The sequence below is a fragment of the Xiphophorus hellerii genome, chromosome 24, assembly GCF_003331165.1.
Source record: "Xiphophorus hellerii strain 12219 chromosome 24, Xiphophorus_hellerii-4.1, whole genome shotgun sequence".
Taxonomy (NCBI): Eukaryota; Metazoa; Chordata; class Actinopteri; order Cyprinodontiformes; family Poeciliidae; genus Xiphophorus; species Xiphophorus hellerii.
This window is the reverse complement of record NC_045695.1, coordinates 16651594-16677765: the sequence shown is the minus strand read 5'-3', so window position 1 is coordinate 16677765 and position 26172 is coordinate 16651594. Positions and strand designations below refer to the sequence as shown.

At 40.8% G+C, this 26172-nt stretch overlaps 4 protein-coding genes and 1 long non-coding RNA gene across 8 annotated transcripts; 3 read left to right on the top strand and 2 right to left on the bottom strand.

The window, feature by feature from the left end:
- Nucleotides 1-159: 159 nt before the first annotated feature.
- On the bottom strand, nt 160-3748 carry LOC116715691 (uncharacterized). 3 transcript variants are annotated; one of them, XM_032556305.1, is made up of 9 exons: nt 3512-3748; nt 3166-3366; nt 2193-2315; nt 1884-2116; nt 1678-1815; nt 1419-1606; nt 1253-1332; nt 1094-1177; nt 160-565 (listed from the first exon to the last, which is right to left on the bottom strand). In XM_032556305.1, the coding sequence occupies exons 2-9, from the start codon at nt 3350-3352 to the stop codon at nt 414-416; spliced, it is 1185 nt and encodes a 394-aa protein (XP_032412196.1). In that variant the 5' UTR covers nt 3353-3366; nt 3512-3748; the 3' UTR covers nt 160-413. The 3 variants fall into 3 exon arrangements, with proteins under 3 accessions (XP_032412196.1, XP_032412197.1, XP_032412195.1); XM_032556306.1 differs by having other exon boundaries at nt 3524-3748; XM_032556304.1 differs by having other exon boundaries at nt 3486-3747.
- Nucleotides 3749-3973: 225 nt separating this feature from the next.
- On the top strand, nt 3974-8279 carry setdb2 (SET domain bifurcated histone lysine methyltransferase 2). 2 transcript variants are annotated; one of them, XM_032556273.1, is made up of 11 exons: nt 3974-4278; nt 4633-4746; nt 4817-4924; nt 5490-5602; nt 5663-5932; nt 6010-6332; nt 6409-6578; nt 7234-7487; nt 7569-7715; nt 7858-7946; nt 8023-8279. In XM_032556273.1, the coding sequence occupies exons 1-11, from the start codon at nt 4248-4250 to the stop codon at nt 8207-8209; spliced, it is 1806 nt and encodes a 601-aa protein (XP_032412164.1). In that variant the 5' UTR covers nt 3974-4247; the 3' UTR covers nt 8210-8279. The 2 variants fall into 2 exon arrangements, with proteins under 2 accessions (XP_032412164.1, XP_032412165.1); XM_032556274.1 differs by having other exon boundaries at nt 3976-4278; nt 7252-7487.
- A 637-nt stretch (nt 8280-8916) lies between these two features.
- Nucleotides 8917-13482, top strand: creg1 (cellular repressor of E1A-stimulated genes 1). Its single transcript, XM_032556337.1, has 5 exons — nt 8917-9258; nt 11547-11666; nt 11747-11860; nt 11935-12023; nt 12754-13482. The coding sequence occupies exons 1-4, from the start codon at nt 8965-8967 to the stop codon at nt 12019-12021; spliced, it is 615 nt and encodes a 204-aa protein (XP_032412228.1). The 5' UTR covers nt 8917-8964; the 3' UTR covers nt 12022-12023; nt 12754-13482.
- Nucleotides 10394-11321, bottom strand: LOC116715733 (uncharacterized). Its single transcript, XR_004338225.1, has 2 exons — nt 10979-11321; nt 10394-10558 (listed from the first exon to the last, which is right to left on the bottom strand). It is a non-coding gene; the product is annotated as an uncharacterized LOC116715733 (long non-coding RNA).
- A 177-nt stretch (nt 13483-13659) lies between the features above and the next one.
- On the top strand, nt 13660-26172 carry cd247 (CD247 molecule). Its single transcript, XM_032556351.1, has 8 exons — nt 13660-13996; nt 23838-23935; nt 24770-24814; nt 24897-24959; nt 25041-25073; nt 25153-25206; nt 25279-25308; nt 25389-26172. Exons 1-8 carry the CDS (start codon nt 13936-13938, stop codon nt 25452-25454), a joined length of 450 nt encoding a protein of 149 aa, XP_032412242.1. The 5' UTR covers nt 13660-13935; the 3' UTR covers nt 25455-26172.

Below are 26172 nucleotides of genomic sequence, written 5' to 3'. Positions count from 1 at the left end.
AATGGCTCCAAATTATTTCAAAATGTTGACAGATCAATTATTTTAAAACTCAAAGTATTAAATCTACTCTGATTTATCACATCTGTGCCTTTTAAATAGGCACTAAACTCTAAATAGAATAGTTTTAATCTGAGATTCTGACTTTATTTATTGAATAAATCCAGGATACGTTTGTTTTTATTTCAGTTTCCAACAGAAACAGCACACTGAGGCAGAAATAATAAATATAACTCATTATTTAATGAAGCTCCCTTTTAAAAAGTTAACATGTTTACATTAGAATTCAGATTATTAAATAAAAAACAGCTAAAAATAAATTTATTATAATTGTAAACAAAAAACGCTGGAATCATAAAGCTGCAGTGCCTCTTGGTAACAGTTGTCCTCCTGTCCTCCAGGGGGCGCCACCACTGTTACAGCATCTCCTTCAGGATGTCAGGGAGGAACTCCTGCGCATCTCTCAGTTCCTCCTTCCACGCCTGGGGGATGCCGCCGCCGCCGCCGTGGTGGGCGGCCCCGGCCCCCAGCAGGGCCCCGAGGGCCGAACCGCGGTTACAGTTTTCACCTGGAGACCAAAACGGGTTAAACATCAGGAGATCCAGTTTTTTAGTTATCAAATGTTAAGAATTGATTATATTCAGGCTCTTATTTTGAAGTCTGTTAACCCAACAGTTTTTTTCTCTCTTTCTTCCCTAATAAGTTTATTTAAAACAACATACAGGATGGAATAGTTAAATTAAAGTTACTGTTTTATCACTAGCTTCAGCTAAATTTCATGTTGGTGTAGCATTTAGCATTAGCTTCCACTAAATGCTGCTAATGTAGCACTAAGTTGTTAGCGTCCGCTAAATAGCATGTTGGTGCGGTGCACTAGCTTTTGCTAAATACTATGTTAGTTTAGCATTTCAGTGTTAGCTTCTGCTAAATACTGTGTTGGTATAGTGCTTTAGCATTAGCTTACATCAAATACTGCTAAATGGTGGAGGGTTTTAATATAAACTAATGTGTGTGATTAGCACTTTAGCACATTTAAGCATTTAGCTAGAGATACCACCGCTTTAGATTTGTTTGAGCTAAAGTCTTGAGGTCTGACCTCCGCAGTTGGTGTTGGCCAGGATTCCTCCTTTGGGGTCGTCATGAAACTCGTAGGCCAGGTAGAACAAACTGGACAGAGCCCCTGTGGGTTCAACAGGTCAAAGGTCAGCACAGCTCACTTAAGGTAAAAGCTAAAGCTGAGCTTGTAGGCTCTGACCTCGGTTGTAGCAGGCCAGACCCAGGTAGCTCACGGCGCTCTGGTGGACCTTCAGCCTCTCCTCAGAAGATGCTGGAAACCTGGAACAGTCAAAGGAAATCAGCCGCTTCATCTCTGAAACCTTCAGCAGAGCTTCCCCGAAGCTGCTGGCCCGGTTCTGACGGACCTGGCGGCCTTGCGGCTGTAGGTCTGGCAGGCGTCCCAGGCCTCCAGCCTCTTCAGGGCGAACTCGGCCTGCTGGCGGACGCTGGCCCCGCCCAGCACGGCGTGGAGCGCCCGGCTGTAGATCGTCACGTACTCAGGCGCTTTGGGGTGAGGATGGGTGAGCTTCACGAACTCCACCGCTGCTGAAACCTGAGGAGAGGCGACGACATGAGACCGGACCTTCAGGGACGGATGAGGACGGACGGGTCGGGTTTGCTCACAGCTTCATCCTCATTGGCCGAAGCAGACAACAGGACGAAGGGGAGGATCATGGGAAGGCAACCGATGGCGTCCAGCTGGCTGTCTGGAAACCGAGAGCTCATCATCTGTTTGGATCGTTCCTCTGCAAACTTCAGAACCTGAAGAGAACCAGAGAGTCGGAACCGGTCTGATGAACATGGGAGCTGGAGGGAAACTCCTGGTTTACCTCACTGGGCGACGTCGGCCTGCCGTCCTGCCAGTCGGCGAAGAACGAGCGGTGGAAGGACTCGGCGTAGGTGTCGGCGTGCGAGCCGGGCGTGGTCAGGAACCGGACGTAGTCGGACAGAACGGCGGCCCGAACCTCCGGCTGGGAGACGTCAGCGAAACGCCCGGAGACGATGGTCCGAGCTGCTCGCAGGGAGCAGAGGATGTTCAGGGTGTTGTCTCCGGCCTGGAGACCTGCGGGACCGGACAGACGATGAAGACCCAACAGAATCACCGGTTCTGACACACCTGCGGTTCTGAGCACCGGTACCTTGGTGGTAGTGGACCGAGCCGTTGGAGGACCGCCACAGGTCCAGCTTGTCATGGAGGATGACGCTCCCTACGACGTCGGCTCGTCCAGCACCGGTGGACCAGGCGGTGCGACCGCTGCCGGCTGCAACAGGAAGAAGGAAACGTGTCAGAACCGAGTCATCAACGAGGGAGGAGTTCCTCAGGGCCGGGTTCTAGGGACTCTAATGTTCTGGAGCTGGAACATCATTAAAAATGTTCCAGCTGACACACCGCATCATCAGTGACACATGAGAGATAATCACTAATTAGCTGGTTGCTATGACACTAACTTTCAAGCATTTTGATTGGTCGAGACACTGGAACATTAATGATGCTATCTGGCTGGTTTGGGATCCAGTCCCACAGCATGATGCTGCCACCACCAAGCCATGCTCTTTGGGGTTTTCCAACAGTTATACCAGTCACACTCTAGTTTTTATACTGAATAAACTTAAATAATATGATAAAAATAAAAATATATATATTTTAAAAAATAAAATCTTAAATTAACAGCAAATAAATACATCTAAAATTGATAAATACTAATAAATAATATTTAAAAATATATAAAAAAGTGCATATACATTTTAAAATAAATAAAAATAGTCAAAATAAGGATAATTTTTTTTACAATAAAATACATTTTTATTATAAAAAATATATATCTAATATAAATAAAGTGCATATTACTTTTAAATTAATTAAAATATTCAAATATATAAATCTTTGAAAAATAATTTTAGACTAATAAAATAAACAGATAATTTTTTTTTAAATTATTAAATTAAAAATTCATTACAAAAATTTAAAACCTTATCATTTACTAGATAAAACCAGGTCGACATCAAGGAATGGCTCCAATTTCAACACTGTTAGGATAAATTCATCCATTTCGCTTCAAAGCTGAAACCCTGTTTACTGGTAAAGATGTTGGACCGGTCCGGGTCTGGTACCTGTGTTGGACAGGGTCAGGATGCTGGACGGGTGTCTCTCTGCAGGCGCGTTAAACCCGCTGATCCAGCCTCCGAAGTCCCTGCTGATGTCCTGGACGTTGTAGTACCAGTGGACCGGCATGGACAGGGAGTCTGCGGCACACATGGCCCAGAAGGCCTCGCTCACTGACCGCCTCACTGCAGACATGTCCAGCCTTCAACCTGCAGCGGCAGCAAAAAAAGGAGAAAACTCTTTTCCTTCAGTTTTCCTTCAGTCCTCCATGATGTTAACTGGAACCGGAACCAGAACACCCTCCATTAAACCTGATTTAAAACCTCACCTGTCTGATGCTGACACAGCTCTCACCTGTCCTCTCACCTGTCCTCTCTTCGATCCTTCTCCATCCTCATCAGAACTTATATAACTGCGTAACAAATAGTTACAAAACTCAGCAGGAAGTGACCCGCCTGTAAACATCCGGTTCTCCCAGTAACGACCAACACTTCCTCCAGTTACATATTGGTTTTTTCTTCACATATAACTGGATTATCAACGAAATGACACATGGCATTGTCATTTAGTAAACAAAGTAGCAGTACGGTGCACCACTAGGGTCATTACATAAATAACACCCTGAGTTTTGCCTCCCAGGAGCATTTATTTTTATTTTAAAATTAATGATTGAAATAGTTTAACAAATTACAGAGTCAAGTCGATCATTATTTTATATTTATGATAGTTTTTAAATTTGATGCAGATTTTGCCAAATTTATTTTAAATATAAAATAACTATACCTGTCAGACAAAACTCAGGGAATACAACCACTCATTGTACGGCGGCCCGCTTGAACCAAGAAGCTTCCAGGCATAAACCATGCTGCAGTTTGTGTTAGTTTGTCGTTAAATTGGACCTAATCTGGTATTTAAACCGCTTTTCCGGTAACTGCGGGGCTGATTTCCGGCTAATACTATGATTTAGTTTCAGCTCTGTATCAGCCGTTAGCGCTCTGAGTCAGACTGGATCGGTACCAGCACAAACTGGGTTTGTTTGGCTTTGTGTTTTCAACTGGAGCTACCTTAGCTCTGCTAGCTGTCCGTGGACATGGGGGACGTGTTGGATCCACGGCTTGTGGGTAAGACTGTGGAGCCCACTCAAACTGGGAGAGAACTGGTCACACTAGGTCACTAGATGGTGTAAACTGGACAAGAATTCCTTTTTGTCTGTCAGAACTGTGATTTCTAACTACAGACTCAGCGTCTGAGTGATGCTTGTAGCCGCCATATTGATCAGGGCAAGTCAGCCACTGTTCTTCAGGGCAATCTGAAGCTCATTTTAGAGTTCTATCTATTTTTGTGCCTTATTTATATAATCAAAAGCCTGAAAATTTAATTTCTGAAAGTATTCACACCTCCTGGACCTTCCCACATGCTAGCAGCAGAGGGCGCAGTGTGTGTTCTGCAGCTAACTGCTGGTGTCGGTTCTGCAGAGAGGGCGAAAAGCTTCTGGGCGGAGAAGGACGTGGAGCAGGTCTTCACCGGGGTCTTCCAGTACCTGGACCACCTGAAGCAGGCCCTGCAGAAGAAGACGGCTCTAGATAAAGGTACTGGTCCGTCCTGGAAGGGGTCCAGACTGTCCTGCGTGGTTCTGGTGTGATGCTGGTTCTGTTACAGAGTACCTCCAGGCCCAGAGGCTGCTGGAATGTCTGGACTGCGTTCCCCTCGGGTCTCCTCCGGACCAGGACCAGGACTCCTCCGTGGTCCAGGTGGTCATCGGTTCAGGTACTGAACTACTATAAAAATCTGATTTGAATATTGTTTGGTAAATTTTATGAACTTTCTACATAAAGTTAAAAATATTGTTCTTTATCAATCTATGAAGTTTCAATAAGTTTAACTATAAATATTGGGTTTGTATTATGAGAACAATGAGAACACCCAAAAAGTTCATTTGTTTTGCATCTTGATTCCTTTAACATGTAATTGTGCAAAATATTCAGAATTTTGTTTTGCCAATATTTATAGATAATCTGTTACAAACCATTTTTTTGTTTTTGTAAATATTTTCTCCTAAATAAAATACGGCTGTGTCATCTGCACATAAACTGCACCAAGCCGTAGTGATGTCAATAACTTACATGAGAAAAGGTCGAGGTCCCAGTGTTGATCCCTGTGGAACGCCACAATTAATATGATATCTGGAGGATTTTCTCTTTTTCTTTTTATTGTTGTGATTTAATTTTTTTTATTATTTTGTGCTACAAACGTCCTTCCTTTGGGGATCATTAAAGTATGATGTATGTGTCGGTTCTGGTCCGGTTCTGACTGACCCGCTGTGTGTCTGCAGGAGGGCTGCTGCCGGCTCACTTCAATGGACTGTCGCCCCCTGCTGGCAGAGAGGAGCTGCTGCCTCCGCTGATGCCGGTCCAGCTGCAGTACCACCCTCACCCCTGCTGCAAGGTAGGAAGGAGCAGAACCGGGCCGGTGACGGGATGACCTCTGACCTCTGTGTGTTCCCAGGCCTGCCTGCCCGGGTTACCCAGAACCCCCCAGTCCAGCTCGCTGCTGTACGGCCAGAACCCGTTGAAGGTGCCGCTGTTGTGCGGCTTCAAGAGGCTGAGCGCCATGCCGCTGGCGTCCTCGACCGGAACCGGCCCGGACGGCTTGGACGCGGCTGCTGCCGGGGGCGACTGGGACGTCATCTACAAGACGCCGTGTGGGCAGAGCCTCAGGAACTTCCAGGACGTTGAGTCCTTCCTGTCGGTGACGGAGAGCTACGACGTCCTGCAGGTGAACCAGAACCGGACCTGAGAGCCCGCTCTGACCTGCTCTGACCCGGTTCTGACCCGGTCCTGTCCCTTCTGCAGGTAGACTTCTTCACCTTCAACCACCTGGTGCAGCTGGACCCGACCCCTCTGCCGGCTCAGCCGCGGGCCGACCTGAGCCGGGGGGCGGAGCCTGTTCCCGTGGAGCTGGTGGTAGGGGAGGGTCGGACCCGGCCCGCGGGCTTCCGGTACAGGAAGGACCGCTGGCCGCACGGCTGCTTTCTGAGCCGCGGCGCCACTCTGTTCGACGCCTGCTGTGACTGCAGCGACGGCTGCGGCGACGCGCGGCACTGCGCCTGCGTCGCCATGACGACCAGGGGTCAGGGCTACAGCTACCAGCGGCTGCTGGAACCGGTCCAATCAGGGTGAGAACGGGCCGGACCGCCTCACCATCCTCTTCCTCTCCCTCTCTAACTCTTCCTCCTCCTCCTCTTCCTCCAGCCTGTTTGAGTGCGGTCCGTGGTGCGGCTGCGACCGGGCCCGCTGCCAGAACCGGCTGGTCCAGAGAGGGGTCAGAGTTCGCCTCCAGGTCTTTGAGACCGAGGACCGGGGCTGGGGGGTCCGTTGCCGTGACGACCTGGACCGAGGCACGTTCGTCTGCATCTACGCAGGTCGGCTGGTTATTAGTATAAATATATAAACTAATAAAGGTCATTTATTTAAGGTCCAGATGATTCTGATCAGATTTTTAGAAAGTTTTACTGTCCTGGTGAATATTTGATAAATTTATAATCAATACTTCATTTTATAGAATGTTCTGGTTTTGTTTCTTCATTTGTTTAATAACCTTGAGCATATTTTAATATTTTAACTCAGTTTCAAACAAATTATTGACATTTTGTTCCTCTTTATATAAAGTATTTATATTTTTGGTGTTTTAGCATTATATTATTAATATATTAAAAAATATTATTTTTGCTTTATATTTTTTAATTTGTGTCTTTTTTAAGAATTAATTATTCTTTTAGGAATCTTTATTGTCATTTATTTAGCATTATATTAGTATAATGGTAATGAAGTATTAGATTATCTAAATATGATGTTTTACATATTTTCATTTCATTCTAAAAATGTTTTAATAAATTTCTCTTTATATTTTTTTATAAGTAGACAATATAAAGATTAAAAGACATTTTGATACTTTTTTAAAATTTCACATTAGTCTTTAGGAAACTTTATTCTTTTTGTTAACAGGTTTGGTTCTGTTAACAGGTTTGGTTCTGTTAACAGGTGTGGTTCTGTTAACAGGTTTGGTTCTGTTAACAGGTGTGGTTCTGTTAACAGGTGTGGTTCTGCAGCGGGCCCACAGCCCCACGGAGCCGCTGCCCCCCAAGCTGACCCGGGCCGAGCTGCCGTCCGATGACGAGGTGGAGGTCGTCACGGAGTGGCTGGCTCCGCCCATCCTGGAGGTGCGCAGCGACCTGCTGGAGGCCGCGCCAGGCTCCGCCCCCTCCACTCAGCACGTCCCGGTGATCCAGAGGCCCGGCGAGTCCAGTGGCGCCTCTCAGAACCACGACCAGGTTGGTTTCTGTCCAGGATGGTTTTCCTGGTGAGTTACTGCTGCTGGATGACGTTTGCTGGTTCTGGTTCTGGTTCTGCAGGTTGGAGGCCTGTCTGAGTTGAGGGTTGCCGTGGCGATGGACAGCCATGAGGACGGCAGCCCGACGAGCTTCAAACGAGGAGCAGAGAGAGAGGAAGTCTGCTTCATCGACGCCAGCAAGGAGGGAAACGTCGGGCGCTTCATCAATGTGAGTCTGGAGGAATGTGCATGGAAAGTTGAGTGGAAGGAAACATGAAAGTCAAGGAACAATTGGTTTGGTATTTTTTTACTGATTTGATGGAATATATTTATTGATTTATTTATGTATTTATTCTAAACTCGGCCCACAGCACAGCTGCCAGCCCAACCTGTTCATCCAGAACGTCTTCACGGACTCCCATGACCCCGCCTTCCCCGTCATCGCCTTCTTCACCAACAGGTGAGGGGGAGGAGTCACTGTAAGCCCCTCCCCTCTTTACCTTCAGCTGTGTTTTCATGGGTTTTGTGTCCATCAGGGTGGTGAAAGCCGGCACTGAGCTCACCTGGAACTACTCCTCTGACGTTCACACCTCCAGCTCGGAGCAGGAACAGGAAGTGCCCTGTCTCTGCCGTAGCAACGGTTGCCAGGGATGGCTCCACCTGGAGGAGCAGCTGTGTGACGTCTGTGCAGCTGAAGGTCCAGGAGGGTCGGAGGAAAACTAATTTATGCTGCAGTTTCTTACAGGTTTCTACTCTAAATGTGTTAATGTAATAAAATCTTTGGACTTTAAAATCTGTTTGAGCTTATTTGTTATTTAAAACGTTGTGCAATTAAAAAAATATTTTAATAAAGGTTTTTGAAATGTTTGTAGATTTGACTCTTTTTATTTTTGATTTGATCAAAGCTCTTATTTTGAAACTGAAAACAAAGGAGAGTCATGAAACCATCACAAACCCTTTTTGGGCCATTTCAGCATATTTATTGACCTTGTAGCAGTCTGGATGTAATTTTATGGCAGTTTGTCAGGGCCATTATGGACGTAAAAAGAGTAAATTTCCACCAAAAAGTTCAGAAATTTTGAGTTTCTTAGAATTTTATTCTAGAACAAACCTTTTGTTCCACTTTTGAAACTCAAAAAATTGACAATGTTCAACTTTTTAAACTTAAAAATTCCTGAGGCTTTTCTAGCAATTTTTTTTTTGACTTGTCAAACTAAAATGTTCTTTTTATCTAGAAAATCTGGAAGGTTTTTTAATGTTTTTTTATTTTCTTTTTTCCCCCTGAAATTAATAAAATAATTTAAAAAGTTTACTACTTTCAATATTTATTTAGAAATTACGGTTCTGTACATATAAAGCTTTTATTGTGAAAACAGGAAGTGGTTTTATTGCGACAGTCAGGAGCGGAAGTTTGTGTTCTGTTTATCTCTGCTCCTCGGCTCCGTGTAACCGACTGTCCTGCTGACACCAACCCGACCATGAGCTCCGCTCTGTGGCCTACTCTCCTCCTCCTCCTCGGCCTCTCCTGGGCCGGCCTCGGCTCCTCCTCCTGCCGGGTCCAGATCCCTCCTCACGACCAGGTGGCCCGGGTGGCCCGCTTCATCGCCCACCAATGTGACTGGGCCTCCATGGCCACCATCTCCAGCCACAAGCCGGTGGAGGGTCAGCCGTTCTCCAACGTCTTCTCGGTGAGCGACGGGCCACAAGGAACCAGCTCCGGGGTCCCGTACATGTACCTGACCCACATGGAGGTGTCGGTCCAGGACCTGCAGGTAAACGGACGATCCCGGTTCTGTTACACAAACAAACGTCACGTGACGTTGGGCTCCGGCATGACTCAGCAGGTTTTATAAACAGTGACGCAGCGGTTTGGAGATCGGGTCACGTGATCAGGTTCCATAACAACCGACTGCTGGCGTTTAAAGAAATTAATGTTTTTATTATTTAAATATAATATATGCGTATGTAAAATATTCATTAGTAATTTTCATTTTGTCATAAAAAATATTTAAAATATTTCCTTAATATTTATACAAAAAATGCCTTGAAATAATAATTCATATTTATAATTTTACTCCTTAAAACCTTTAAAAGCTTGTTTATTGTTGCACTAGTATAAAATATTTTTACTTATTAAATGTCTCCAGTGTTGGGTAAGTTACTTTAAAAATGTAATCCGTTACAGTTACAAGTTACCTTGTTTAAAATGTAATTGTAGTGTAACTTTTTCGATTACTTTTAAAAAGTAATGTAACTAATTACTTTTGATTACTTTTGATTACTTTGAGGTTTTAATGAGTATTGACCCATGTTCAACATTTAATTTTTGAGAACTGAGTGGGAACCTTAAAAGAGCACTAAGCTGAGAGGGAATTGCTGACAGGCAATCACAGGAGGTCCACAAGAAGAGATGCCAGCACCAGGCATGTAAGATTTTCTCAGACTCCTCTCATCGGGCCATACTCTTTTCTGCTCCTCCCCCAGGCTCTACCATTTACGCAGTTTGCAGACTAACACAAGCAGGTTCAGAAACCACTTCTTTCCTACAGCGGTCACCTTATTGAACTCTTCCCAAAGACCAGTCTTTCCTTCCCCTCTATCCATACCTTACTGTACCATCCCAACATTTGTACAGTGTTCCTCTTCAATTCACACCTGTATAGCCCTATCTACAGTGGCTCTGCACATACATGCATTTCCCTAGGGGTAATTTATTTATTCTGCTGCACATATCTATCAACCATCTTTCCTTACCCTAGCTGTGAATAACTGCATTTTATCTCTAAATACTGCATGCTGTACAATCTGCACACGTTGCACTTGATTAGATGCCAAACTGCATTTCATTACTTCATACATGTGCAATGACAATGAAGTGCTCCAGTTTAGTAATAAATAAGCAAAGTAAGACTTTTACATCACATTTTATTTTTCTTGATTTTTTCTTTGCACACCCTTGCTTGTAAAATTAAACACGGCACAATACAGTGCATCAAGAATTAAGATGGACGATGGGTCCCGAGTATCAGATGGACTAAACGTGCCTTTCAGAAGAACGCCTGGATGCTTCCTCTGAAAAGAGAGAAAAAAAGATAGAAGAAAAATATACTATGATTAATAATTATATGTTCAAAGTAGCATTAATTGGGGCCTGCCCATAGCAATACATAAGGAGAGTAGTGACTGACTTGCGAAGCAAGTGATAAAATTCCACAAGCTAATGACTACAATTTAGCTAAGCTTAGCATTGATGCTAATTTTTAGCATCAGAACGCTGGGTCCAAACCGACGGGCACACTTTGGCAGGCCCCAGTTACATTTCTTCAGGAATTTTCTAGTTTACTTTATGTTCATCATGAAAACCATAACACTAGCACATTGCATACAATGTCTCATGGGAAAGAATAGATTCCAACGTTTGTCAGGCATCAACACCAAACAGTCAAATATTCGTAAAACAATACGCTTCGTCTATCAGTGAGTTGCACTTACCTCTAAATGTTTCCTCAGGTTTGACATAGATTGCTTCGACGTGGACAAGTTCTTGATAGCCGGCAAACACTTCTTGCACTGCACGGTTAAATTTGAGCCATTTTCACATGTGTAAATGAAATGCTCCTTATATTTCCAGTGCTGGAAGGTTGTCATTTTTGATGCGCTGCTTGAGCTGAAATGGAACCGTCCGCTCGCTTGCTGTTCCTCCAGGAGGCTCCGCCAGCACAGGATGGAGCATCAGTGGCATTGCGGCTGGCAAATATGATAGAGACAAGGAGCCGTAGCGGGAAACGGCGATATAGGGCGCAAAGCAATAAAAATATCGTTACATATTTCGCAAAGGTTTTTGTTCATATTTTTTTAAAAATGTAACTAAATTTGTAATTCTTAATATTTTCGGAAGTAACTGTAACTGAATTACATATTTTCTCATTGTAACTGTAACGAATTACAGTTACTCTTTTTTTGTAATTAAATTACGTAACGTCGTTACATGTAATCCGTTACTACCCAACACTGAATGTCTCATATGAGTTATTAATAAAGCGTGACCTTTGACCCCCAGGTGAACCCCCAGGCGTCCCTGTCCATGTCTCTGGCCCAGACCGATTACTGCAAGCAGCAGGGCTTCGATCCTCAGAGTCCGCTCTGCGCTCACATCATCCTGTCTGGATCCGTCGTCCAGGTAACAACACTCACCTGTTCCCCAGGTAGACCCAGGTACACCCAGGGGCTCACATGACCTCTGACCCCGCTGTGTTCCAGGTGAACGGGACGGAGGCGGACTTTGCAAAGAAAGCTCTGTTCAGCCGACACCCGGAGATGATCGACTGGCCCACGGACCACAACTGGTTCTTCGCCAAGTTCAACATCACTCAGGTACTAAACCACCAGAACCATCAGAACCGGTTCTGACCCGGCCCGGTCTCAGACTCCTCCCGGTCTCGTTTCAGGTGTGGGTGCTGGATTACTTCGGAGGGGTGAAGACCGTCTCTCCTGATGAATATTTCCAGGCGGCGCCCCACAGGAAGCACCACTGACGGTGAGAGCTGCTGGTCCTTGTAGTCCTTTATTTGCCGTTTGTAGTCCTTAACCAGAACCATTTTGGTTTGAAGAAACATTTCTTAATTGAAAAAATCCTTTTTATAAACCCCGAAAATGTAGAAATTTCTAAAATGTTAGTAAAAATTATTAGTAAATATTTAATTATTACATATTAAATGTAATAAAATGTTTTTTTAAATATTTAATAATCTACCATTAACTATAATGAGTGTTGTAATATAATAACAAAGTTCATATGTTGCTACTTAAATTTTAAATAAATAAATAAAAATAAAACAAAAGTAAAACAAGTAGTATATAAATTAATATAATATATATAATGTCTTACTGGATGCATAATATGTAAAACATTTTCTTAATGTTAGATCATATAAATTTTAATTAAATAAGAAAAAATACATTGGAATTTAACCTATTTTCAGTATTAATTAAATAAAAAATAATCCAACACTTATTGTGATATAATATTAGAATATGATTCATGGTGTATAATATTAAATAAAAACACAGTTTTAGTCATTTTTTCTCCATGAAAATAAAATCTTATAATTAAATCATTAAAAATAACATTAGTAGAAATATTAATATTACTGATAATATTAAAAGGATATTATGATGTAGTGATATTTATTGTATTACTGAATATTGTAATAATAATATCCAATAAAACTATCAGAAAATCAGTAATAAATTATCTTTGTGTTCAGGAATCAACCTTTGACCCGGAATGATGATGATGATGATGATGATGATGATGATGATGATGATGATGAAGGTGTCCTCAGCCAGTTCTCTTCTTCTCTTCCTCTTCAAACTCTTCCACTTCAGTTTTCTCTGATCAATTAATTAATCAATCGGAGTTAATTAAATGGCTTATGAATCAGAAAGTTTTGTATCAAATTATAGATTTTAAATCGGAACAATATTCATCTTTTTCAGACATTTCGGCATAAACATTAATAATTAATGATATTTAAACATTAATAAACAAAAAAAATATGATTTTAGAAAGTTGTAGTTCAGAGTTTTCACCGCTGGGGGGAGACATTGGGCCGATTATTAGCGCCATCAAAAGCACTTTAAAGAGATTTATTTGAATATTTGCTTTAATATTGGGTTTTATTATGAACCAAAGTGTTAAAATGTTCTCTAAGTGATTCTCCTGGTTGACCTTTGACCTTCTGAATATTACTTATTAGGTATTGTGCATTTTTCTTACAGTAACTACATTTCCCATGGTTCATGGCGATAGGAAGGTGGAGCATTAATTAGGAATTAATGGTTTAGACTCAGTTAGGCTAAATGTATTCACTTTAAACGTCTAAATGTGAATTTGTGATCATGTTTGTGTTTTTATCTTTAACAAAGTGACTCCACTTTTACCTGAAGGGCTCAAATCTGATGTTTTATCTTTTAATAAACAAAATAAGTCAGTATTTCAGTTTGTTTGTCAGAACATATTTTCATACTTTTTTTTAGAAAATCAGATGTATTTTTAAAAAGAAAAATAAATATTTTTAGCAGAAACAGATCAGCGTTTGTGTTATTTTATTTAAATGTGGTGTGAAGTACTGATCCGGCCCGCAGCATGATGCTGCCGGTTGGCTCTGCAGAGCGACGGATCCTGAGCGAAGCTCACTGCAGGTAAACATCTCTGAAGCGTTGTGTGTGTTTCAGCTGAATTGGTGTTTCCGTGTGTGAGCAGAGCGGGGCGGTGTGTGTGTGTGGGAGAAGTGTGTCGCTGTGTGTCACCTGGCACAGCAGCTCCTCACCACTTCCTGTCCCATTTCATCACCGCGCTCCAGAGGAAGACGCCTCACTTCGCTGCTGCCGCTGCACGACTCGGAGCGCTCTGAACCACCTGCACCAACTGGGGACACTGGTCTGAGATGGAGCTCCAGAACCGGGTACTGGGCCTGCTGGTCCTCGCCTCGCTGCTGCCCTCCGCAGGTAGGCATCGCCACGCCGCTCACCTGAGAGCAGAGTTCAGTCTGACCGCTGGTTGGATTTGATTAGGACGTTTTCACTGAAGTGTGTAAATGAAAGCGACCGATGGCAGCAGGCTGTCGGTTCAGCACGAAAAAAGACTCAATTTGTTTTTGTTTTATAAGAAAATCATTTTCAGGAAATTAAAAATATAAACAGGCGTGTTTCTGCTGTTAGTCTGCCACTTATGACCAAAAGCAAGTTGCTAAAACGTCTAAAAAAACCTCAGGTCTTTAAAACAATAATTTTTCTGCCGTATTATTGAATTTTATGTAGATAATTAAAATGTTTTGGTTGTTTTCTGAAAGCAGACTTGTTTTCAGTCTTAAAACTTCGACCACAAAAAGAAGCTAACGATGAGCGCAGCCTCTGGCGGCCATCTTTGATCCTGAGTTCTTTCTTTAAAGAACCAAATAAAACGTTTCCTTTCTTTGCTTCATAAATTTGAATATTTAAAACTTAAATTGATTAAACAAACCTGAAGTAGTCATGATGTATCCACAGTCGGGACATTTAACTGCAGCAAACAACTTTAAACTTTAGCACGCAAGCTAACAAACAGGATTAGCATCAACATATTTTATGTTTGACAACAAAAGAGAAATATGTCAATGTTGGCTCAAACTTTTCAAATTAAGAAAGAAAGGGCCTTAAATGAAATGATGAACACCATAAAACACTCCTGTAGGGCTGAAACTAATTTACCTTTACCCTTAAAACAAACATTTATGTAACAGTTTACCTTTTTTCACAATTTTTCTACATATTTTCCAAATATTTAACCCTTTAATTTTAAAATAACTTAAAAATTGTACATTTAATGTACCAAACCTGAGACATGATGTATTTATTTCACTTTACAGGCGACATAAAGTCACATTTATTACTGAAAATGTCTCAAAGTTCAACCAGTAAAGCAGCTAAAGAAAGATTTTATTAAAGTTTTGAAGCATATTACAGAAAATTACAACATTGTTAATGTCTCAATGTTTGCTCAAACCTTCAAAATTACAAAAAATAAACTGTTTTTAAAGAATGATTATTTTCCTCCATCTTCTCCTTTTTAATTTCTCTTTAATTATTAAATTTAGTTGATCAAATCTGACCCTCGTCATTTTAAAGGTGATGTAAAAAAGATTTTACCTAAAATATCTACCAGTTCAGGCAACACCTTATAATAAAGGTTATCATTATGAACTGAACCCGAGTCCATAAGAACATTTGAACAGCAGCTGTGATAAACCTGCTTCCAAACACTGGAAATATTTTAAAAATTAATTAAAAAGTAAAACATTTAATGAAAGCATGTTTCTGTTATTTAAAAAACAAAAATTGTAAAGAAAACTTTTGAACGTTAAAGATGAACGTAGATTCTGGCGGCGGCCATGTTTTACGTTCATTTTCTTCGGTTTTAGGAAGATTAAATATAAAATACCTTACATGCGTTTTTATTCATGTTTTGTTCATTTTCTGATTAATGAGGTTAATAAAAACGTTAATAAACGACATTAAGTTTAACCGCAGCTGAACAGCTCTGACTCAACGTTGCTAACAGTTAGCGATAAAACTGCGTTAGCATCCAGAGTCTAACTAATGACAAACTTTTGTTTTTAAAGGGATTTTATTTTTAATATTTATTTGGTATCATTAAGATAAAGTTTTCAAACATGTATAATATTTAAAAATTAAAAGCATTTTAATACATATCTTTAACAAATATTCTATTTTTTAGTTCACTGAAAACACGCAGCGAATTAGTTCATCAAATATTTAGCATGAAAACTTAAACTAATTAGCTTCATTTAATTCATTTAAATTAAGTGATTTAATCATTTAGTTTGTGATTTAAGTTATTAAACCTGTAAATAAAAATGAATCCAAATTATGACGCAAACAAATCAAATTAATTTAATTGCAGCCGATGGGATTAAAGACTTTTAGCGGCTAAGATGTAAATAAATCCACATTTATTATTTAAATCCATAAAAAACAATTTAAACACAAAATTACAAGAAATTAAATGTAATTTTGCAATAATAAAATTTCCAATGTTTGAAAGGCACTTTATAGATTTAGTTTGAGTTATAACAAAATGAGCTTTTAATAAAAATGTATTAAAATTAAACAGATAAAACCCAACTGTGACTCAGGTTCTGACATAAAAAACAATAAATAGAGAGAATAAAACTTTCTGTCCTAATTATTAGAGCATTTTATACTGAAAGTGTTGAAATCTTCAGAAGCGTTGGGCCTAATGGGCCCGGTTTCTGGACCGGGTCAGCCGGGTTCATCTGGGTCTGAATGTGTCTGTGTTCATATTAAACTGGAATAAATTATTATAATTTGTTTGAATTTGAACCAGTTTAGGAGAAACTGTAACAACAGAAACACTAAATGTTTTTAAAAAAGATCAAATTCAGAGTTAAGCTAAATGAGAGACAAACAGAACCAGATCCGGGTCCAGCAAAGGTTCTGTTGGGTTTAAGATGCAGAAACTGACCAACTTTAATTTAACAAGATTTAAAACCAGAGAAAATAAAAGTTATTTATTCAGCAGGAGATCCGAACGGCTGCAGAGACGACAGAGGCAATAAATAAAAGATCATCAATGAAAACTAGAGATAATTGAGGCGCTGCATCTTAAAAAATAAATATTTAACAGGAATAAAGTTTAATAATAACTTTAAACCTGTTTGTTTTTACTGCATCTCATTATTTAATAACTGATAATTATTCATAAGAGAGACGAGTTAGAAACGGATCTGCTGCTAAATCAGCAGATTTTTACCGTTAAATTTACACCAAATTAGTTTATCTTCGGACTAAAAGCTGAACCCGGTTCTGATGGACCCGGTTCTGATGGACCCGGTTCTGCAGCCTCTGCCTCAGAGCCGTTGAGCAAGCGGCGTTAATCTCCTGCTCAGGAATCAGCTGTGCGGTTTTCCTCTCACTGAAGCATCTGAACATCAGCTCTGCGGTCCGATAAAGTGACCAGAACCACACTGATAAGAGCCAGCAGGGCGAGCTGAGAGCTCGGCGGCCATGTTGGACAGGGAGAGCAAGGTGAAAACGCCTCAACATGTCTGCTGACGGAGCGCCGAGGCGTCCTGGATTCAGGCTTCAGGTGTGTTGGGTAAACTGCCAACGGTGCGACCGCAGAGCTTCACGGAGATGAGCAGATAGTCTGAGGAGGAAACAAGAAGCGCCGCCATCTTCTGAAGATGACTTTATGATCACGACGTTTTCCACAATCACAGCCAGAAAACCCAGATCGGCTTTTCATCCCACCTTCATGTCCTTAACGTGAGACCAGCGGCGTAATCTGGAGCCTGGGCGTAAACAGCAGGCTGGAAATGATGATAATGACGTGAGGAAAGCAGTCAGTGAACGCATCACATCCCAACTCCTGCAGGTCCAACTCCACATCCAAACAGAACCGGGTCAGAACCAGGCCACCGGCTGCTGTTAGCTGGACTTCCAGCTTCCTCCGTCTGCTGACAGGAAAAAAACACAGGAGAAAATTTCCACTGAAAATGTGAGAAATTTTCTAGAAAAATCTAGGAAATATCTGAGTTTGAACATGAAAATGTTCAACAAAAATCAAATTCAACGTTGAAATTACTGAGTTTGTAAAGTAAAAAACTTTTGACTTTTGAAACTCAGAAATTTCCATGTTTTTTTCTAGAACATTTGATCCGTTTCTAGTTACTTTTCTATTTTTAAATCTAGAAATATTCTTGTGTTTTGTAGAAACTTTCTGAGTTTTTTGGTGAAATTTACTTCTTTTCTGTCTACAATGACCCCAGTGCGTCGTCGTGGGCGACGATGTTTTCGGCTCTGATCAACTTTAGACGATAGACGGCGGCCATCTTAACTCAGGACGTCTCCGTTCTTCTTCTCTGCGAGTCGCTTCCTATAAAAGTCCGACTGCGGTGGCATTTAATTAGCAGCATTAGACCTGAATTGAAGGAGAAGAAGAAGACTAAAGCGGCGCCACCTATCGCTGCTCCAGAGGAACTGCTGCTTTAAAGCTGCAGCTGATTTCACCGGAGCAGAGAGCCCAACTAACCCATAAGCTAATGTCTGTTTGTTAGAAACACCTGGAGGTTGGTATTGGACTGGACCCGGTTCTGTGGAGTCCAAAGTTTCACTCGAATCTTCTGAACAGGTTGGACAGGTTTGGGCCGTAGTTTAACCCATAGTTTAACCCATAGTTTAATCCGTAGTTTAACCCGTAGTTTAACCCGTAGTTTAACCGTTTGTTGCTCTGTGAGCGTCTCTTTCCTGAGTCTCGTTCGCCTCGTCGCCTGCAGGCATCTGGACCAAAGGTGGACCTGCAGATCAGGTTCTGTCAAAGTTTCCGACCCGAAGCCAAAACCAGGTGAAAGGTTTTTCTCTCTATCAGAGAAATTTAAATTCCCCAGTCAGTGAGAAATCCCATCATGCATTTTGTTTCATTGAACGTGTTTGGAAAGTGAAGATAAAACAGAGTAAAAGTTTTTAGAAAAACTCTCAGAAATTCAAAATAATGTTTGCATGTGAGCCAAAAACGAGATCTAAAAGTTTCTAACTCACAATTTAAAACACACAGTGATTAAAAAACAAAACATAGAAAGAAGAAAAAACTAACGCACATAATAAACAACACAAACTGAAAAACAATGCAATCGTAAAGTTTTTATAAATAATCTGTCCATAATCCAACTTAATCTGCTGCTGAAAACCTTTCAAATGTCCCTCAGACGTGTCTGTTAATCAGGTTTTCTTCAGTTGGCTTTTTTTTTTATTGTTTTAAAGTTTGCAGGAGATTTAAGGGATTAATCCCATTAACTGGACTTTACAAACTCAGCTTTTAACTCTTTGTTGCGTCATTTTAATCTGTCTGTAACTTTCAGCTAAACTGAAAAATGTTTTATTTTCTTAGTTTAGCCACGTTAGAAAAGTTTTCCCTGTAAACCTGAATCCCAGTGATCCGAGTTCACGTCCCTGTGGATTCTACCTTTTAAACTAACTGGAACAGTTTGTGCTTTTAAGGCTTTCCAGTTTTTATTTTAATGTTTGTATCTATTTTAGAAGCTTGAAAAATGTCAGGCGGTGATAAGATCTCATCCTCTGCACCAACGCGGCTCTGAGAACGGCGCCCCTCATTAATATCAATCCACTTCCTGTCTGTTCATCAGACGGGGGAGTAAAAACAGATTCCAGTAAAATCTGAGACAAATTCAGCCTGAAAAGCTTCGTTTTGTGATCTGATGTCACTCTCAGTTCACATGAGGCAAAAGTAGAGAAATTGTTCTGCCAACCACAGAGCTGAAGAGGAAGTGGGCCGAGAAGACACCCTGTGGGATTCCTGTTTGACTTTCCTCGTCTCTCTGAGACTCGTCTGCAGGTTCAGCTTCAGTTTACAGCTAAAACAGCAGAAAGATTCATTTCTGCTTCTTCTTTCTCTAGTTTGAAGATCTGCAGCGAATCCACACTGGATTCAGTCCAGATGGATCGTTTAACGCCTTACAATTAGATTTACGTTAGGAAAAAATTAATTTAATGTAAAAATTAGAAAAAATGAAGCTCAATTATATAAAAAGTCAACAATAAGCTGAGGATTTCTTTTTATTTCAGGTTTTATTCGTTACTTCCTGCTGGATGAAACTGCAGTGAAAAGTTTTATTTTTTGCTCCGTTGATCTGAAAAGTTTTACTGCGTTTTTAATCTGGTCTGAAAATCAAACTGGATTTGACTGAAAGATGAAACTTAATGTAATAATTAACAAAAATGAAGCTTAATGATATAAAAACTCAACGATAACCTGAGGATCTTGTTTATTCCTGAACAGAGGAGCCATTTTGCTTTTATTTCCGTCTTTATTTACATCCTGTTGGATGTTTACGTGCAGATATAACTACAGATAATGTTATTTTTATCATTTTGGCTGCAATAAGTTAAAATACACCAGAAATCTTTATTTGGAACATAAATAAAACGTTTTACTGCGTAGTTTGATCTAGTCTGAAAACCAAACCCAGAGGCGTCATCATTTGTTTTTACGTTATAAAAATGTAACTTAATGAAGATCAAAACAGGATAAAGTGAAATAAAATGTATGTTTTTGCTCCATTTCCTGCTGGATGTTCATCAGTTAAAACTCATCAAACTTTTTCTTTTCTGCTCCGTCAGTTTTACTGGCTAGTCTGAAAATTAAACTAGATTTAAATGTAATAACGATCACAAATGGATCCTAACTATAAAAACTGGAGAATAATCTGTTCATCTGCTGGAAATAAATAGTTTCCATCATTTCTGCTGAACTGACGTTTCTCTTTCTGATTTTCTACATTTCTTGGTTTTTGCGCCCAACATGCAGCCTGAGCGTCTTGATGCTCAGGCTGAAGGTTTTCTGTCGATGCGGCGTCTCTTTGATTGAGACGAGGGGCTTCAGATAAAATCATTTTTATGTTTTCACACGTGTTGCAACAGGCCGAATGTTGTTTCGTTCAGGAAGCCGTTTCTGAACTCTGAAGCTTTTCTCAGCAGGTGTTAATGAATTCAGCCTGAAGCTCTGCAGTCAAAGTTTGACTCGATTTTACCGACTTTATCCGGCCAACAGCTGAGGATCCGACATGCAGGGAACCCCTGCTGTGATGGAAACTCAGCCTGGAAACGTTGATCTGCAGAGAAACGATGATTCATGAAGAAACGCTGAAAGAAATGATCCGTCGTTTCCACTGAGTGTTTACATCTGCAGATGATCTTCATCAGGTTCTGGTTCAGTGGAAACTTTGTTCTGTTTCCACCGTCAGGAGAAGAAAACAGAAACGCATCGTCATGTCCAGTAAACCCAGAGTCACCAGTAAACCCAGAGTCACCAGTAAACCCAGTGTCACCAGTAAACCCAGTGTCACCAGTAAACCCAGTGTCACCAGTAAACACTGAACAGCGTCAGAGCGGCTTTAATCGTTTGGAAACATGAAGCATCAACCGTTACTGTTAAAAATCTCCTTCATTATTTTACATTAAACTAATTTAATCCAAACTTTTAACACAAACAAATCAACGTTTTGCACTTTAAAAATAAAAAGTTGATCATTTTAAACCAGATCAAATATCACAACTTTAATTTCTTGCTCAATTTTACAACAGAAATAAAATATACTTTTTGCGTTTGTTTTTATTAATAAAACAAACTGATGACACTGAAAAAAATTAATTTAACTTCTGATCCAAGAAAGTTTAATTTTCTCACATTTTTTCCATTTTAACATCGTCTTTCAAACTTACAGGAAAACTTCAAATAACGGGTAAATTTCCAAATAATGTGATGATTTTACAGCATTTCTGCCTTTAAACTTTTATATTGTTCAGCAAAAATATTGATTTAATTTGTTGTTTTGGCAGAAACGAGTTTCAACAGAAATCAGGTCAAAGAGGGAAAATTCACCTTAGACTTTAATTTATTTCATTAGCAAAGAGAAAAAAACGAACTAACTCATACTTCTGATTTTTATTTTTATTTTTAGTTTTATTTCTCTAAATAAATACAAAATAAAATTAATATAAAAATTAGCTCAGTTTTTTTTAGGAATTTTCAAAGATGGTCCAAACGGCCTGGATGGGAAATAAAAACGATCTTTACTCTGTTTAGTTTTAGCAACTTTATTTAATCTACACTGTAAATAAAATGTAATTAAATTATTAGGTAGTTTAGTTATTAATCTAACTAAAAAAGTAGGATATACTAACAGTTTTAGTAAATATTTTTCTGGTTCTGGACGCAGTTTTTACTCCAAACGCTGAAAGTCCAGAAGTGAGAAGTTGAAGGAACATTTATGTTAAAAAAAGACAAAAATTAAATCAATTAATTAATCAAATAATCTTTATTGACCAGAACCTTCCAACAGCTTCAAACCACCAGAAAACAGAAATAGCACAAAGTAAAAAGATAAAAAAGGTTTTTTAAATTTAATTTGTTTTAATTTTGGCTTTGAACAAAACCAAGTCAGGGTTTATTTAAAAAAGCAAAAAACATTAAAAATGATTATTTTCAGTGTAAAACCTTAAAAAGTCTTAATTTCCCTCATGATATTTTATTATTATTATTCTTTCTGTTGACATATTTCTACATATTGTTTATAGTTTAAACTTTGATTGGTTTTTGGTTTTATATCTTATTTCTGATGTTTTTAACTTTTACCAACTAAAACACCAAAAGCTGAAACATTTAACGTCTCGGCTCCTTTTAGAAGATAAAAACCACGTTTAGAGATTAATTTCTCTCTTTTTGTTGTTATTTTCCGTCTCATATCTGCTTGTTGAAATGTTTTCCACATCGAGCGTCGGGAGGATTTTTATTCATCATCCACAGAAACTTTGATTCTCGTCTGTTTTCTGTTTAGTGCAGAAATATTAGAAATCCTGTCCTGAGCCGACTGGCAGCTTCAGAGAGTTTAGTGTCACTTACATGTGAAACTGTCGTCAGATCACACACTTCCTGCTACTCGCTCTTATCTGGTCGCCTCGGCCCGCTAGAGACCCCGACGATCTGCTCAACGTTGCCGTTGTCATGACGACGCGATGGAGGACCGGCGGTGCTGCTCTGACAGTTTTTATATTTCTGTGAGCAAAGATGACAGATTGAGATAAACCTTCCTGGAACCGGCAGAGATCGACTGTTCATGAGGTCGTCCGCCCGCCGCGTTTTCTCCAACACAGAGAAGAAGAGGAACGTTTCTAAAAGCAAACAGGAAGTCACTTATTTTAAGAACTTCTCTAATCGTCTTCAGAGGTTTTTGGTTTTTACATTTCGTGCACTAAATTGTTCCTGATATTAGATTTGAGTCAGTTTTGGGCGTTTTGTCACTTTAAGTCCATATAAGCTGCTGTCGGCCACAGGGGGCCTGCAAACAGACGCACAATTATGCAACCATGCCTCTTTGAAAAGCATTAGTGGAGCCCCCTGCACAACCAACCAGAACACAGCAAGTGGCACGTCGACAACAAACGATCTGGAGCTCCGCTGGGGTTGCTAGGTAACGGGCAGAGTTCCGCTGGGGTTGCTAGGTAACAGGGCAGAGTTCCGCTGGGGTTGCTAGGTAACAGGGCAGAGTTCCGCTGGGGTTGCTAGGTAACAGGGCACTGCCTGCTGAAGGATTTTGAAACGTCTCATTTTCCAGACACCAAAAACCTGAAGCTGCGGCTAAAAAACAGCTGGATGTTTTTTTAAGTTGTTTTCAGAAGCAGCAGAAACACAAAAATGTTAGAAATGTGAGTTTTCCCCTCTAACTAGACAAGTCGGAGGTTCTGGTCCCATCTCAGATTGGGTCGCTTTCTCTCCGGTCTTGTTTGCTCAGACAGAACCGCTGTGGTTCTGTTCGGCCGTCTTTGCTCTGGTCTCGGATTTAGTTTAGCTTGTTTCAGTTCAGAGACGAGCTCCTCTGAAACCCTGCTGAGGTTTCTGAGATGAAGGTTGCCTCTGCTGCATCTCTCAGTTTGACTGACACACACACACACACACACACACGCCCACACTGAACCACACTCCAACACACACCTGTGAGCTAATGAGCCGCAGCGAGAGCTGAAGCAGCTGAGGAAACCGCTGAGCCTCGCTCACACACACACACACACCCACACACACACACACACACACACACACACACACACACACGCACACACACACACACACACACGCATGCTAGCAGCTGCAGCCAGACCCTGACTGACGGTGTGTGTGTGCGGGTGTGTGTGTGTGTGTGTGTGTGTGTGTGTTGACTGACGGTGTGTGTGTGTGTGTGTGTGTTGACCTCCACAGAGGCGCTGGACTACTCTGACCCCAAGCTCTGCTACGTCCTGGACGGATTTCTGGGCCTCTACGGTCTCATCATCACCGGCATGTTCATCAAGGAGAAGGTGGGTCCAGAACCAACCTGAGCAGGAACAGAACCAGGTGGAACATGTTTCCATGTTCTACTGACCTGATGGGTCAAACCATCAATTTTTTTTTTTTTTTTTTTTTTACCCCTCCAGGGGGTCTTGTGTGGGCTCTAGTGTCCCTTATATGACAGTAGGCTGACAGTAAACGGAGGGAAGACATGCGGCAAATGTCGTCGGGTCCGGGAGTCGAACCCGACGATGGCCGCGTCGAGGACTCAAGGCCTCCAAATACGGGTCGCGCTAACCGCTACGCCACCACGGCACGCCCCCCAATATATTGTTATTTAAGACCATTTTCAAGATAATAATAATGCAAGAACACATTCTTAAAGTTCAATAAACTTTTAATTTTAATGACCACTTAGCACTGGAACTGGAAGACATTTTAAATATCTAAAATAAATAAAACAACAAATAAAATGAAACCTGAAGTCTCTGTAAACAAAACTATCCTTCAAAAAACAGGCTGGTTGAGATTAAAACACCAACCTGAAGACTTGAATCATCCAGTGTTTGGTAGAAAAAGGAAAACCAGAAACATTTTCCTGTAACAGTAAGCTGTTTTTCTGCCATTACATGAGGATGATTGACAGCGCTAAGCCCCTCCTCCTGGCTCTGATTGGCTGTTTTTGCTGCGTTAACATCATCTCCAGGTGCAGGTCGATCTTTTCACAGATTATCAGCCTCATAACAAAATGTCATCACAAACGTGTGAAAAACAGATTTTTTTATAAAAGTTATGTACTGCAGCTTTAAGACTCTTTGTTTTTTGGACTTTGGAGAACTTATTCTGGACCTTCTGTGTTTCAGTTCTTCAGAACCAAAGTAAAGGGCTCAGAGGACGGAACCTACGCTGTAAGTTCCCGTCCGTCTCCTCTCGGTGTCGCAGCTCATATTTCTATCTTTAGATTCGTCTTCATGGTGATTTTGTGTTCAGTCTCTCAGCAGACCGACAGGCGACACCTACGAGCCGCTGATGACCGACCCGGAGCGAGGACGAGTAAGTCCAGATGTCTGAGTCCGGTTCTGAAGGTGTTCTGTCCAGATGCTTCATCTTGTTTCTTCTCATTCTGTCTCTCAGAACCGCAGGGTGCCGGATGACTCCACCTACACGGTACCAAACTAACCCACCAGAACAGAACCACAGTGACCTCTTGGATGTTTATCTAACTGGTTCTGGTTCTGGATTTCAGGGCCTGCAGAAACGATCAGAACCGACGTACAAAGAGCTTCCTGTGAAGAGAGAGGTGAGCGTCTGAACACGATGATGTTCTGTGAGATTCTGGAACCGGTTGAATTAAAAACTGTTGTTTTTGCAGCGTCAGCGGAAGAACGAGCAGGTTTACCAGGTGAGTACCAACCGGACCGCTCCGACCCGTCCAGCATCCGCTCTGATCAGCTGATTGATTAACTGATCGGCTGGTTTCAGGGTCTGAGCTCGGCCACCAGAGACACCTACGACTCCCTGCAGATGCAGCCGCTTCCTGCCCGCTAACGACCCGCCAACCGGATCGGTTCTGAAGAATCCTGCAGATCAGAACCAAGTTTTACTCTGATTGGAGACCAACGGCTCCTTAACACCTGGGAAATTTAACGCTTTTTCCACCTGATTTGGAGCTTTAAAATTCAGAAATCTGACAGTTTTTTCATTTCGAGCTCATAAATATGATAAATAATTTTCATTAGTTTAAAACCAATAATTCCACTTATTAATTAGCATTGATGCAGAGAAAGTGAGAAGTTTCATTGTTGTGTAAATATTTGGATGTAAAATAGGAGGAAACCTGCTAAAGTAGTTTCTGTGTTTCTGCTTCTAATGTCTGTCTGTGTGAAGGATGCAGAACCTGAAGTCAGTTTAAAGCTGGATGGAAACCCAAGAAGGACAATTTAAACACATTTAGTCAAATCACAGAGATAAAATAGTCATCAGATGAACAAAGATATATAGGTTGTATAGAACTGTTTAACATTAAAATGAGTTCTGATGGACAACATTATGATACTGAAGTTGAAGAGTTTAATTTAATTGTTCTTTCTGCTGTTTTTAATCATATTTTCTGTCTTATCACTTATTTTTATTAACTTTTGTAGTTTTTTGATGTTTTCCTGAGAATTTCTGCTGTTTTTAGAATGTTATAAAATCTTGCTTCGTTATGAAAGGTAAAGCTTTTTTCTGATGATTAAATGAGTCTTAAATAAACAGCTGTTACTCA

Bases quoted from the DNA above. Each gene is read 5' to 3' on its own strand.
- LOC116715691 (XM_032556305.1), bottom strand. From the start codon at position 3,352: ATGTCTGCAGTGAGGCGGTCAGTGAGCGAGGCCTTCTGGGCCATGTGT. The intron at 2,117-2,192 runs GTACCGGTGCTC...CCGGTCCCGCAG, and splicing joins CTCGGTCCACTACCACCAAG to GTCTCCAGGCCGGAGACAAC. The intron at 1,607-1,677 runs GTGAGCAAACCC...GCCTCTCCTCAG, and splicing joins CGGCCAATGAGGATGAAGCT to GTTTCAGCAGCGGTGGAGTT.
- setdb2 (XM_032556273.1), top strand. From the start codon at position 4,248: ATGGGGGACGTGTTGGATCCACGGCTTGTGG. The intron at 6,333-6,408 runs GTGAGAACGGGC...CTCTTCCTCCAG, and splicing joins CTGGAACCGGTCCAATCAGG to CCTGTTTGAGTGCGGTCCGT. The intron at 7,716-7,857 runs GTGAGTCTGGAG...CTCGGCCCACAG, and splicing joins ACGTCGGGCGCTTCATCAAT to CACAGCTGCCAGCCCAACCT.
- creg1 (XM_032556337.1), top strand. From the start codon at position 8,965: ATGAGCTCCGCTCTGTGGCCTACTCTCCTCCTCCTCCTCGGCCTCTCC. The intron at 9,259-11,546 runs GTAAACGGACGA...TTTGACCCCCAG, and splicing joins TGTCGGTCCAGGACCTGCAG to GTGAACCCCCAGGCGTCCCT. The intron at 11,667-11,746 runs GTAACAACACTC...GCTGTGTTCCAG, and splicing joins TGTCTGGATCCGTCGTCCAG to GTGAACGGGACGGAGGCGGA.
- cd247 (XM_032556351.1), top strand. From the start codon at position 13,936: ATGGAGCTCCAGAACCGGGTACTGGGCCTGCTGGTCCTCGCCTCGCTG. The intron at 23,936-24,769 runs GTGGGTCCAGAA...TCTGTGTTTCAG, and splicing joins GCATGTTCATCAAGGAGAAG to TTCTTCAGAACCAAAGTAAA. The intron at 25,309-25,388 runs GTGAGTACCAAC...GGCTGGTTTCAG, and splicing joins AGAACGAGCAGGTTTACCAG to GGTCTGAGCTCGGCCACCAG.